We start from the raw sequence: 14,436 nt of genomic DNA, 5'->3' as shown, positions 1-14,436 counted from the left end.
ATGACCCCATAAACTGTCTTCTACATCGGTCTGACACCACCATACAGTGTCCTCTACAACGTTATGACACCCCATACAGTGTCTTCACCAACGGTCTGACACGACCATACAGTGTCTCCTATCCTTTTTTCTTTTTATGTATTTTCTTGTTTTGTTACTCTCTCCAAACTCAAGTTGGTTAGTTTCTCTCCTCCTTGAGTTTGCGGGGGGCTGTTAGAATTTCCCATCTTTACCTTCACCTACTCCACTACACACTCCACTTCACCTACCTCCACTTCACCACACACTCCACTTCACCTAACCCACTATCACCTCCACTACACCTACTACCACATTTTCTTCTATATATAGATTGTATAGGAATTGTAATTAATCAATCTTGTAATACATCAACATAACATTAAAGCAATCAATAATACATATATTTCAACAGTTGCTCTTGCAGCACCACCACCTCTTACTGGGACTATAGAATCCAATGCCACCAAAGATAGAGAAGGGCAAGTTCATGTCAAGGACAAAGACAGACAGAAAGTTAACTAGATATAAGAGACCACTTCTGCTCATCCACTGCCATCTCCTGCTTCTGATGAGAGTCCAGGTAACTTTGAATCTCGTAATTCCATTGATCTTGATACTCCTATTGATCTTGATGTTCCAATTGCCAAGAGCAAGGGTGTGAGATCTTGTACTCAACATCCTATCTCAAATTTTGTGTCCTACTCTCATTTGTCATCCTTATATAGAGCTTTTGTGTCAAATATTTCCTTTGTTAGCATTCCTAACCATTTTCAAAATGCTCTTGCTATCTCTGAGTAGAAACTTGCCATGATTGAGGAAATAAAAACACTTAGGAAGAATAGCACTTAGGAATTAACTGAGTTATCTAGAGGCAAACGACATGTGGGATACAAATGGGTGTATACTGTGAAACACAAAGCGGATAGTTCTATTGAGCGTTGCAAGACTAGACTTGTGGCAAAAGGATTCACTCAGACATATGACGTTGACTATCAGAAGACTTTTGCACCTGTGGCTAAGATGAATTCAGTCAGAGTACTTCTCTCTCTAGCGGCTAATCTAAATTGGTCACTTCATCAGTTTGATGTCAAGAATGCTTTTTCCATGGTGACCTCGAAAACGAGGTATATATGGACATTCCACCTGATTTTGAGGATCATCAGACAAAGGATAAAGTATGTCGGCTTCGAAAGTCATTATATGGTTTCAAACAGTCTCCAAGGGCTTGGTTAGAGAGATTCACTCAGGCTATTTTTAAATATGGCTTCAAACAGAGTCAGACAGATCACACCTTGTATGTGAAACATTCCTCACGTGGCAAGACTACAGCACTTATTGTTTATGTGGATGACATAGTTCTTACAGGTGATTATAGTGAAGAAATACCTCTGTTGAAGAAATATTTGGCAAGTGAGTTTGAAATCAAAGACTTGGGGAGCTTGAAGTATTTTCTGAGAATTAAAGTTACTCGCTCCAAGGATGTGATATTTATCTCATGGAGGAAGTATGTGCTTGACCTATTGAAGGAAATTGAGATTTTGGCTGCAAGGCATGTGACACTCCACTGGAACCCATTCAGAAACTGGGGGATGATGAAGGAGGAGCAGCTGCTGATAGGGGGAGCAATTAGCCTTTAGTGGGTAAACTCATCTATCTATCTCACTCCCGTCCTGATATTATTGTTACTGTTAGTGTGGTTAGCCAGTTTATGTGTCATAAGAATTTTGAGGTACTTGAAGTCTGCTCTTGGTAAGCGTCGTTATTTTTCAAAGCATGATCATCTTCGTGTGGAAGCCTATACAGATGCTAACTAGACTAGATCAGTAACTGATAGGAGATCGACTTCAAGGTATTACACCTTATTGGAGGCAACCTACTTACTTGGAGGAGTAAGAAACAGAATGTGGTTGCCAGGTCAAGTGCAGAAGCTGAGTTTAGAGCTATGGTACAAGGGATGTGTGAGCTCTTATGGATCAAGTTATTGTTGAGTGGTCTAGATATTGATCAAACGGACTCCATGCGGTTATACTATGATAATAAGGCCGCCATCAACGTCGCTCACAATTCGATTAAACATGACAGAACAAACCATGTTGGGATTGTTCGCCACTTCATTAAGGAGAAACTCACTAGTGACACAATATGTACTCCATTTGTGCAGTCTGGTGAACAACTCGCTAACACCCTCACCAAGGGAGTTGGAAGTAAGCCATTGCATGACATCCTAAGCAAACTGGGTATGAGAGATATCTTTGCACCAGCTCGAAATGTTAGAATATTATATTATTAGTTGGGTTATTATTCAATTATAATTATTCTATGCCTTAAGACTCCCTTGTAATTATTAATCTTCATTAATATAAAATGGGGATGATATCACAATTATTCCCTAATTTTGGTTTTCTCTAAAATTATCAGGTGCAAGTGTGTGTGTGTGTAATTTATTGTAGTCATTAGACAAACCTTCCTTGTTTAATTCTTCACACTCTTTTACAGCATCAAGAGCATTCCCTGCCTGCAATCAATGGATGCAATAGAGAATGACTCAACAAACATTTTAAGAAGGGGCAAGAGAGGTGTTGAGGTTTTGATGTGTGTATATTTAAAGATCAACTGGGAGAGAAAAAAAATGTCAGATTTTTTTACCATACAAAGCGTTCTGGCCAAATTAATTGATATATCTCTGAGATGGGATTTTGGAACATTGCCAGCAAAAGTACTGATTGCAGAACGTGCAAGCCTATATGAGACAGCAGCAGACTGATAATCAAATCGTGCCTCACAAACCAGCCCATTCATATTGTGGGATTCAGGATAGTAGGGTGCGCGCTGCATGGCCTGCCGGATGGCTCCAAATACCTGAGACAGCAATTACCTGCAGTAATTAGACTGACATGTCCCTTGGCAACTCCCTCCACAAGAAACATGAAGAACTAGCACATTTTTGGAACAGTGGCAAACACTCATGACTGTATTATATCAGTAATTAATATGGTCATACCTGTGAAGATGAAAGGTGATCTGAAGGCAGAGCAAGCTTTGCAAGACCAATTTGAAATTCTGCAAGCTGCCCAGATTTTGGAGATGTAAGTGCAACTTTGTAAGATATTTAAGAACACAATGAAGTCTAAGGCCATAAGCAGAAACCTCACTCTCTACTTGGAAGAAAAAAACTGATAATCTTATTGGCAAAGATTGCAATAAAACACTAAATCAATTCTAATAAATATATTGATCACTAACAACTCAATGAAATAAAGACCAAATCAATACAAATTACTTTAGTTCCAATCAAACATTAAATAACCCATTCAATTGAAACCATAAAGAAATTTTATGGAAAATTCCATATAAATTCAAGGTTCAAAAATTTCCTCACTACTAAGCATTCGGAAAAGCAATGTACAAAAACAGAATCCTTACAGGCAGTATCTGAACAGCCCGTAAACAACTCTCATATGCTTCATCTGGGGTCAGCTCCCTGAGAAACAAAGCCAATATTGATGTATTCAGGTGACAATGGTAAACAAAAATCATGTATTACATGAAGATAACAATTTACCTAGCATAAATATCAGCTGACATGCCTGCCCATGGTAATGCAAGAGAAGGATCTATGCTTCTAGCACGATCAAATGCTTGTCTGGCCAATTGCCTCTCGCCCTCTTCGCCATAGAGCTGAAAAAGCAGAAGGTTTAGATACTCTGCTGTGAGATTGGTAAGACAATTTCCCAGAAATATCAAGCTGTTCAGGAAATCAGGAACTATTATTGAAGGAAAAACCATTGTATGTATATATGACAATATTATGGTTATTTATATCCAAATGAGAAAAGCCAACCTTGAATATTTGAAAAGATAGTAAAAATGCTGCGCTACGTGGGGCTAAAAGTCAGACTGGGCTGCTAAGCCAAGTTCAGCCAAAAGCATAAGCTAACATCCAAAACTCAACTAATTGAGAAAGATGAAGTTTGGATAATATTTTGAGAAACCTAAAGATGATATATATATATATATATATTCCTTGATGTTTAATAGAGTGCTTCATGTATCTATCCATACATATAAGTACATAATAGAAACCATGCCGAATTGACAGCCTAAGGCCAAAAGGTCTGGCTAGAATGCTCCACTATATATCTCTTTGTAAAATTTGCAGGGACCACCATAGCCACTTAGTCATCAGCCATCCACCATGACTGCCTTTTTCTTCCCTCTTCTTTTCTTTCCCCCCTTTCTCTAACCCAAATCACCACCCAACTCTTCTCTTTAACCCAATTTTGGCAAACCATTTAGCAGCCACATCAACAAGCATCTCCACCAATTTTTGTCATCATCCACCACTGGCAAGCAGCAGCAGCAGCCACCATCTATATCAAACTACCCTCCATCAACGTTGTATTAATGAGATCTATACACATTAGCATCTCTGGATACCCCAAACTTACCATCTTAATGCATATATTAAAGAAGTCATCATAGACAAATTCAATGCCCAATTGCATAAACAAAACAGCCATCCACTTTTTTCTGTCAATTATCTCCATCCTATCCTATCTACCAACCACTTTACTCTTTTTGTGATATTAGTTTCCTTTGAACAATTACTCTTCAATCTTTAGTTTGGTTATAAGTCCATAGCAGTTTTCCCCTTGGTTGGAAACTTCTGCAGCAAAAACCTAAAACCATAAAATTAGACACAAAACTATCCTTAAGAACAGTTTAGATCGAAATTTTGCATTAGAGATATTCAAAATTACATATATTCAAATTATCAAATTTACCATGGCCGCACAGTGATCGTGTAATTTGGCTTCTTGTGACTCTTGTCAATAACACATTGCCAATGGTAATAAATAACCCTTCTTCTATTACCATCTGAAACTTGCAAAAACAATAATTACAGGATCAAACCCAAAACCCCAAAAATTCATATCCTTCTTACACTGATCAACCCAACCTTCAACTGTGTTCCAAAAGTAAGATTCATCCAAAGCGTTTAAGTTTTGTGCATTTACATAATCAAACAACCATTTCTTTAACAATCCCTAACACTATAATTATCCCTCTAATTTATACCATCATTAAGTCACAAACAGTGTAAGACAATGCATTAGGTATAAATCAAACAGGCCTTCTAATTATTCCTCTAATTTGCACCATCATCAAATCACAAACAGTGTAAGACAACACATGAACCTTTGAAATTTGATTCTATTGTGAAAAGCAAATACACACACACACACACACAGAGCAATGAGATTTGGGTAGAAGGTGTGGCCAGATGATGAATATAATGTGATGATGGCTAAGGGGTTGAATGAATGGTGTGGCCAGGAGGCTGTGGTTTCACTGGGAAGAGAAAAGATAAAGGACATATTGATCAATGTGGGGATCTTTTCTTTTCTTTTTTCATGTAGTGGTAAACTTTGATTCACCAGATGAACAAGGTCAACAACCCTCAAGACACATGGATGTCCCCTAAAGATTACCCTTTCTTTTTCTATGAAGTACCAACATCTTTTCTTTTCTTTTTTCTCTTTTTTTTTTTTTTTTGAAAAGTAAGAAAGTTTTATAGATAGAAAAATGTATACACCAAACAAGGGATTGATTGGAAAATATTGGGTGAATTTCTCTAGAAGCAGCAAAAAACTGCTCCAGCAATAACAGTCATCTAAAACTCAAGTAGGCATAGCATATCTGTCAAATCAATTCATGTATCGATTTTTGTGTTTCCTTTTCTACCTTAAATCAAATGGTCCACTTAAATTTTTGCATGATATAAAATATATATATATATACATATAAGAAATAGGAACTACTCCAAGTGTATCAGAAGTTTACACCTTTCTCTATCAGCATACTATTCTAAAGTAACCAATTTTCAGGAAAAATAAATCATTTAGTTACACATTTACCAACAAAGGATATTCATTGCATTTATTGAATAAGTGTTGGAAAGCTCTATAAATCAAAAAAATTAATTTTTCTAGTGTTTGAATTTAACAAATAAATGTATGAACTAGTTCACAAAGTGAAACCATGCTCCACAAATCCACATTCTTATGGATATGATGTGTCGATATACCTATTAAGTTCCTACCAAACTTGAAAATCACGAAGCTACTTGTAATATGGCACATCATATGTACCAAATTACATATTACATATGGGTGCTGTTTGGACTTTTGGTTATGTGCATCTTTAGCCAACCCAAACGCAGTGCTTGCCCTTGCCTCAAACTAGAGCAAAATAAGATTAGGTCAACCATTATGATTTCTAACCAAACAAGCAACTAGCCACGTTTGGGCCCATACACAATTTCAATCCTATTCAGAAAATATGAGGAAGAAGAACTCCGAAAATATGAGGAAGAAGGAATATATTTCTGTTATATTCAAAACTTCTTATCTTACAAGACCAAATGACACTCCTTATATAGGAGATATTACAAATATCATTATAACCCATTATATGCCACTTACATATTATATATTACCACTATCTACCACTATCATATTATATACATGCCACTATCTGCCACCAACACCACTATCATATTCTATACATGCCACTATCTGCCATCAACACCACTATCATATTATATACATGCCACTATCTTATTATATACATTAACACAAATTTCCAGCACTCCCCCTCAAGCTGGTTTAAAGATATCTTCCATAGCCAGCTTGCTAGTCAACTTATCAAATTGCTTCTTGTATAGTCCCTTCGTTAGCACATCAGCTAATTGTTCACATGTTGGAAGGTAGGTCATACAGATTATGCCAGCATTGATTTTCTCCTTGATGAAATGTTTATCCACTTCTATATGTTTTGTGCGATCATGTAGAACTGGATTATGAGCTATAGATATAGCTGCTTTGTTGTCACAATAGACCTTCATAGGTGTCAGGTGAGAAAGCTTTAATTCTTCAAGAATTCTTTTAATCCACATTACTTCACAGATTCCATGGGCAACAGCTCTGAACTCTGCTTCTGCACTACTTCTAGCTACCACATTCTGTTTTTTACTCCGCCATGTAACTAGGTTCCCACCTACAAAGGAGCAGTATCCGGATGTTGATCTCCTGTCTGTAACACTTCCTACCCAGTCTGCATCTGTGTATACTTCAACTTGAAGATGTCCATGTTTCTTGAACAGTAAGCCTCTCCCTGGAGTTCCTTTCAAATATCTTAAGATCTTATAAACGGCCTCAAAGTGCTCTGCCCCTGGTGAGTGCATGAACTGACTTACCATGCTGACTGCAAAGGCAATATCAGGCCGCGTATGAGACAAGTAAATCAATTTCCCTACAAGTCGCTGATATTGTTCCCTCTCTTTGACTTCTTCAGCCTTAGCAGCTTGTAACTTCAAGTTAGGCTCGATCGAAGTCTCCACCATCTTACAACCAAGCATACCTGTTTCTCCAAGGAGATCAAGAACATATTTTCTCTGATTAACGAATATACCTTCCTTGGATCTTGCAAATTCCATTCCGAGAAAATACTTGAGGGCTCCCAGATCCTTAATGTGAAATTCTTTTGCGAGTTTCTCTTTGAGGGCTGCTAACTCTGCTTCATCATTACCAGTTAAAATGATGTCAACAACATAAACAATCAAAATTGCAATTTTACTGTCTTTTGAATGTTTATAAAATATTGTGTGATCTGCTTGACTCTGCGAGAAGCCACAACTGATAACTGCCTTCCCAAAGCGTTCAAACCACGCTCTTGGTGATTGTTTGAGTCCGTATAATGACTTGTTCAATCTGCATACTCTGTCGCTTCCAAGTCTCTGCTCAAATCCCGGCGGTAGGCTCATGAACACCTCCTCTTCAAGATCACCATTGAGAAATGCATTTTTAATGTCAAGTTGATGTAGAGGCCAATCTGAATTTACTGCAAGAGATAACAGTACTCTGATGGAATTTATTTTAGCAACAGGAGCAAACGTCTCCTGATAGTCGATCCCATAAGTTTGAGTGAAGCCTTTAGCCACCAGTCTCGCCTTGTATCTCTCAACGCTTCCATCTGCGTTACATTTTATCGTAAACATCCATTTACACCCAACTGTTTTCTTGTCTTTAAGTAGATCAACTATCTCCCAAGTACCACTTCTCCTTAAAGCATCCATCTCCTCCATGACTGCTAATTTCCAATTCGGATCATCCAATGCTTCCTATATATTCCTTGGAACAAACAAGTGTGAAATCCTAGATGTGAAAGCTCTATGGTTTTTAGACAGTCTTTGATAGGAGAGGCAATTTGCAATAGGATGTTTAATGCAATTTCGGACACCTTTCCTAATTGCTATAGGAACATCAAGGTCGGAAATAGAAGGAATAGGATTATCTAAAATTTCGATGCCAGAACTCGGGTGGACATTCGGGTCATTAGGATGGACATTCGGGTCATTATTCCTCAAATGAAATCGTTTCCTAGTATAAACCTGAAGCTCAGAATTTAGATTATTTTGTAATACTTCTCCCCCTAAACAAGAATCTTCTTGACTAGGCACCATAGAACTTGGTTTTCCTAAGTGATCATTATCAGACAGATGTGGTTTTTGTGTAGGATAAATGACATTGGGGAGCGGGATAGAAATATCCCAAAAATGGTCTTCTACTCCACTTGTCTCCCCCTGAAGAGAAGTGTTGGGGAAATAGGATTTTGTTTCCACAAATGACACATCCATACTCACATGAAATTTCTTGGTTTGAGGATCGAAACACTTATACCCCTTTTTGTTTGAGGAATAACCCAAAAAAACACATTTTATAGCACGGGGTCAAGTTTTGAACGAAATTGACTAGGAACATGAAAACCATCAAAAGGTGTTTTGAGACAATCAAAACATGAAGACCATCCAAAAACTTTGGCGGGTAAGTCAGAAAACAACCTCGTGTCAGGAAAAAAAGTTTTGAGACAATCAAAAGGTGTTTTGTATGTTAACACCTTTGTAGGCATCCTGTTTATCAAATAAGAGGCTGTTAAAATTGCTTCACCCCATAAATATTTAGGAACATGCATGTAAAACATTATAGCACGTGCTACTTCAAGTAAATGTTTATTTTTTCGTTCTGCAATGCCATTTTGTTGAGAGGTATCCCGACATGTAGATTGATGGAAAATCCCCTTTTTTTCCAAAAACTCACCCAACTGCTCATTGAAATATTCTGTTCCATTATCAGAATGTAAAATACCAATTTTGGTTTGAAATTGGTTTTCAATTATATTGTAAAAATTTGTGAATAAATTTTTCACGTCAGATTTTTTATTCATCAAATAAATCCAACATAAGCGGGTATAGTCATCAATAAATGTAACAAACCATCTTTTACCAGAAAGAGTAGTGATTTTAGAAGGGCCCCAAACATCACTATGAATCAAATAAAAAAGTTTGGAAGCCTGGTAAGGTTTTGGCAAATAAGTAGAGCGATGAAATTTTGCAAAAATGCAACTTTCACAATGAAAAGAAGAACAATCAATCCCTTTAAATAATTCTGGAAATAAATGTTTCAGATAAAGAAAACTAGGATGTCCTAGCCTATAGTGCCATAGCATTATTTTTTCTCGAACAGAGATTGAACTAGTACTATTAAAGCTCTGAGCTTTTTTATTACTAACAGGTGCTTCATCAAAGTAGTAAAGACCTTCAAGCATCCTAGCACGCCCAATCATCATCCCCGAGTTCTGCTCCTGAAATTCACAATGGGATTCAAAAAATGTAACACGACAATTAGAATCCTTAGATAGTTTACTGACAGACAAAAGGTTACAGGCTAAGTTGGGGACGTGAAAAACAGCATTGAGATTAATTTTCTCAGTTAGTTTAATAAATCCTTTTCCTGCAATAGGTGAAAAACTACCATCGGCTATTCTGATTTTGTCATGACCAGAACAAGGGAAATAGGTACTAAATAAATGGGAAAAACTAGTCATGTGATCGGAGGCACCGGAATCTATGATCCACGGAGAGAAGTTTAGGCAAGAGAAGGCTTTAGGATTTCTACCTGTTTGTGCCAACAAAACACTAGGAGTACCGGATGAGGAGTTGGATTTTATCAGCTTTAAGAGTTGATCAATCTGCTCTTTGTTGAAGGGACCTGAATCGGCTTCATTAGCGGTAGGAAAGCCACGATTCTTCTCTCCTTGTTTGCCGCTTTTCCAGTTGACAGGTTTGCCATGGATCTTCCAACACGTTTCGCGTGTATGGCGAGGCATGTTGCAAAAATCACACCAGACTCGTGGCTTATCATCAAACCTGCGCTGGTAATTTGCAGCCTTGTTGGCCGCAGCATCGCTAATTAAAGCAGAAATTTCAATTGATTCACCAGTACCTTTTTTCTTAAGCATGACGCTCCTTCGGCTCTCTTCTCTTCTGACTTCGGCAAATACTTCGCCAATGGATGGGAGAGGAGGTCTGCCAATAATTCTTCCTCGCACTTCATCGAACTCAATGTTGAGGCCGGCAAGAAACTTGTAAATACGGCTGTCTTCCACAGTTTTCTTGTGGTGGTTGCAGTCGTCAACCGATTTCCATTCGTATGTGTTGAAGATGTCAAAATCCTGCCACAACCTTTTCAACGAATTGAAATATTTGGTGACGGAATCATCTCCTTGACGAATCTCTCCCAACTTCAAAGTTAATTCGAAAACTTGAGATTGATTTCCTAGGTCAGAATACATCTGACTAACATTATCCCACAACTCTTGTGCAGTAGTATAGCACATGTAATTAGAGCTTATATCCTCCTCCATGGAATTGACCAACCATGTCATAACCATGGAGTTTTCAGCGTCCCAACTGTCGAACAGCGGATCATTAACAGCAGGAGCCTTCTTGTCACCAGTAATGTAACCGATCTTTCCTTGCCCATGGATATACATCCGGACAGATTGTGACCAACGGAGAAAATTATCACCATTTAGGCGGATGGTGGTGATTTGGACAGAGTGAGAGTTGGACGTTTTCACCGGAATGGCAGCGGCAGGGGTTGAAGTGGTTTCGGACGTGACTTCCGACATGGCTATGACGGTTTTAGGGCTGCTGTGTTTTTTGTTGCTCTGATACCAACTTAGAAAATATGAGGAAGAAGAACTCCGAAAATATGAGGAAGAAGGAATATATTTCTGTTATATTCAAAACTTCTTATCTTACAAGACCAAATGACACTCCTTATATAGGAAATATTACAAACATCATTATAACCCATTATATGCCACTTACATATTATATATTACCACTATCTACCACTATCATATTATATACATGTCACTATCTGCCACCAACACCACTATCATATTCTATACATGCCACTATCTGCCACCAACACAACTATCATATTATATACATGCCACTATCTTATTATATACATTAACACAAATTTCCAGCAAAGAAGTTAGCAAACACATTGTTACAACTTTCTATGTTACATGGACCTGGGTACAGGTGTCACGTGCAAGTGCGTTTCTATGGTTTGGAGACCCATCAAACCTCTAATTGAAGGATATGCAAACTCGGCCAAAAAGGATAATATTTTTTACATTTTTATTCTGTTTTGTGGGATAAAAAATCGTGTTTTATGTAACATAAGAATGTCAAAAAAAGGCAAATGGTGTTTTGTTAAAAAAAAAGCACTTTATTCATTTTAAAGCAATTATGCAATAAACTACATATATTGGTAGTGTTAAATACAACTATGTAATAAAATTGAATTGGTGGATATGTGCATATCTGATAAGAAGTATCGACCACACATATGATACACTTATCTAGGTGTCAAGTGTCTGATATGGTTACTTGATTTGTTTTAAAGAATCCATGTAACACAAACATTTTTGATAGATTTTAAATAACAACTTCAGAAGTAAAATAACAAGTCCTTATAAAATTAAGATGTTGTTAAAATTTACCATCACCTACCACCAATTTACCATCACCTACCACCACCTACTCCTCACCTACTCCTCACCTACTACACTCACCCTCTCCTATATAATGAGCCACTCACCATTTGTAATAAACACACAACATATATCAATCAATAATACATCAATTTTAACATGGTATCAGAGCAAGGTTAAGAATCTAGTATTTTTCGCTTCACCGGCGGGCGGCAACCTCGCCTTGGCCGCCCGCCGGACCTCAACCTAGTCCGCTAGAATTTTCTACACGTACCTTCACTCTCCTGAAACCACCGCCGTCTACAGCAGCGAAGCTCTCAACAATGGCTGCTCCGAGAGTCTCGATCGTCTTCGCAGCTCTAATCCTCTCGTTGCTGATGTATTTGGCCGAGTCAAGAAGCGACTCAAACCCGGTGTACATGCCGTGCGCGGACACCACGATCCAGAAGTCCGACGGGTTCAGCTTCGGGATCGCGTTCTCGGCTAGGGGTAACTTCTTCGTCAACACATCGGTCTGCTTCGCTGCAGTGGGCTGCTCGCCGGAGTTGTTGAACGTTGTCCATGGTGGTTACGAGCATTATGTGGTGGTTTTGCAACATTTGAGTTTTGGATGGTTATGGAAGATGTTATCTGCGGAGGGCTTTGTTTCATGGGTGGTTGTGCAATACCGTGTAGGTATGTGTACAACTGGTGTTGTTGAATGGTATTGAACTTTCCAGCCGAAAGTTGTTCAAAAGATTGTTTTGTGTCTTCTGCAAAGATGTCTAGTCCGTGGGAATTTGTTCTCAACGTGGGGCCCTCCATTCTTTTTCCAGTGGGTGAGGTTCAAACAATTCGTTAGTTATATATATATATATATTTTATTAAAAAAAAAAAAAAAAAAAAACAATCCACCGTCCAAATTTTATTTTTTTATTATAAAGCTCTCGACATGCATTTCTTCTCTCCCTCTCGGGTAGACTTATGCACATGGGCTCTTTCTTTCTCCACTTTATCACATGGATTGTCCCCTCTCTTTTTCATTTGATTTCAAACTTAATTATTTTTATTTCTTTTCTTCAATTCATTTTTAATTTTTTTTTTACATACCCAACTTTCTTTATTTTCTATCTATATATCTATCTCTTTTTATTATACTATATTATCCCAACACAATACTCTCTCGTTTTGATTTCCCATCTATTCTCATTATTTCTTTCTTTTTTTATTTTTTCTTTCACTTTATTTTTAATTTTTTTTTTCATTATTATTATTATTTTTATTTTTTATTTATATATAAAAAAAAAAACAAAAAAAAAAAAAAAAAACAACAACAACAAAGGAAGAAGCTGAACTGCACACCAAACTCATTTTATTTATGTCGGGGCTCACCCCGATCACCATTTTCCACCACAAAAAAAAAAAAAAACCAACATAAATCGGAACAGTGGGATTTTTCTTCTCTACTCTGCCGCCGGTCTCTTCTTCTTGCCTCCGTCCTGAGCGGCCCTTGACGGTGTTGCCTCCGTGTTACCCACTCCACTGGGCATTATCACTATTCCCTGCTCCTCCACTGCAGCATATGGCGGCCCTCCAAATCGGAACATCACGGTGGCCTTCCGCTTCAGCTCCTTATTTTCTGTCTTTAGCACACTTATCTCTGCTCGCGCATCCTTATACATGCGTTGGAGCAGAGCCAGCTGGGAGTTTAACTGTTGCACCTCATTTGTCCTGCTCTGCAGCCGGTGCGACAAGTTTGTGACCGCAGTCATGGTTTCCACACATGACTTCAGAGTATACTGATTGGCCTCAATATCAGTTTGCACCGCCATTTTTTGCTCCACCGACCGCATCGGAAAGTTCAACGGAGCAAAACCAGAGGTGTTTGGTTGAGGTTCACTGGCCACCGCACCAGTTATTTCTCTTGTGGACTCGTTCAGTTCTGGAAAGAGCGTGAGCAGACCACGGGAAGAAGAGGCCATGTTGCTAAGTGTTTCAGAGACGGGTTGGTTACAGAGTATTACAGAGTTTCTCTCTCAGCAAAGGAAGAGTTTTTTCAGAGGATTTTCAGCAGTTTTTTGTCTGCCTCAGCCTCAGCATCAACCTTGGTTAAATAGCGAGGCAGCCACGCGTATCGCGCGCCACTTGACGCCAGACGACAAACGGGCGCGCCAGCCAAGGCACTCACGTGCCTCGCCATCATGTCCGGCACATCTTTTTATGACTTGGGCTCGCCTTTTGATGGCACGCCTTTTTATGGAATGGGGCACGCCTTTTGATGGCACGCCTTTTTGAAAAATTAGGCACACCTTTTGAGGGTGCGACTTTTTAAAGGTCCGACAAGACTCTGTAAACTGTCCCGACATTGATTCCGGTTAGCTCCTTCATGGGTCCGACAAGACTCTGTAAACTGTCCCGACATGGATTCCGGTTAGCTCCTTCATGGGTCCAACAAGACTCTGTAAACTGTCCCGACATTGATTCCGGTTAGTTTCTACAAGGGTCCAGCAAGACTCTATAAACTGT

The 14,436-nt window shown here is 38.5% G+C and overlaps 1 protein-coding gene across 2 annotated transcripts in view; it reads right to left on the bottom strand.

The window, feature by feature from the left end:
- LOC114269309 (Tetratricopeptide repeat (TPR)-like superfamily protein) overlaps positions 1-14,436 on the bottom strand; it is a 42,634-nt gene that overhangs the window by 23,449 nt on the left and 4,749 nt on the right. The window contains exons 12-17 of one of the 2 annotated variants that reach the window (XM_082922461.1): positions 9,652-9,723; positions 3,584-3,699; positions 3,445-3,502; positions 3,023-3,088; positions 2,668-2,880; positions 2,485-2,536 (exon numbers count right to left, since the gene is read on the bottom strand). In XM_082922461.1, the coding sequence (XP_082778587.1) occupies positions 2,485-2,536; positions 2,668-2,880; positions 3,023-3,088; positions 3,445-3,502; positions 3,584-3,699; positions 9,652-9,723 (577 nt within the window). The remainder of the gene's footprint in view (positions 1-2,484; positions 2,537-2,667; positions 2,881-3,022; positions 3,089-3,444; positions 3,503-3,583; positions 3,700-9,651; positions 9,724-14,436) is intronic. The other variant, XM_028210606.2, reaches the window with a different exon arrangement.

The sequence above is a fragment of the Camellia sinensis genome, chromosome 3, assembly GCF_055761805.1.
Source record: "Camellia sinensis isolate YWXY chromosome 3, ASM5576180v1, whole genome shotgun sequence".
Classification (NCBI taxonomy): domain Eukaryota; kingdom Viridiplantae; phylum Streptophyta; class Magnoliopsida; order Ericales; family Theaceae; genus Camellia; species Camellia sinensis.
This window is presented reverse-complemented; position numbering and strand designations above follow the sequence as displayed.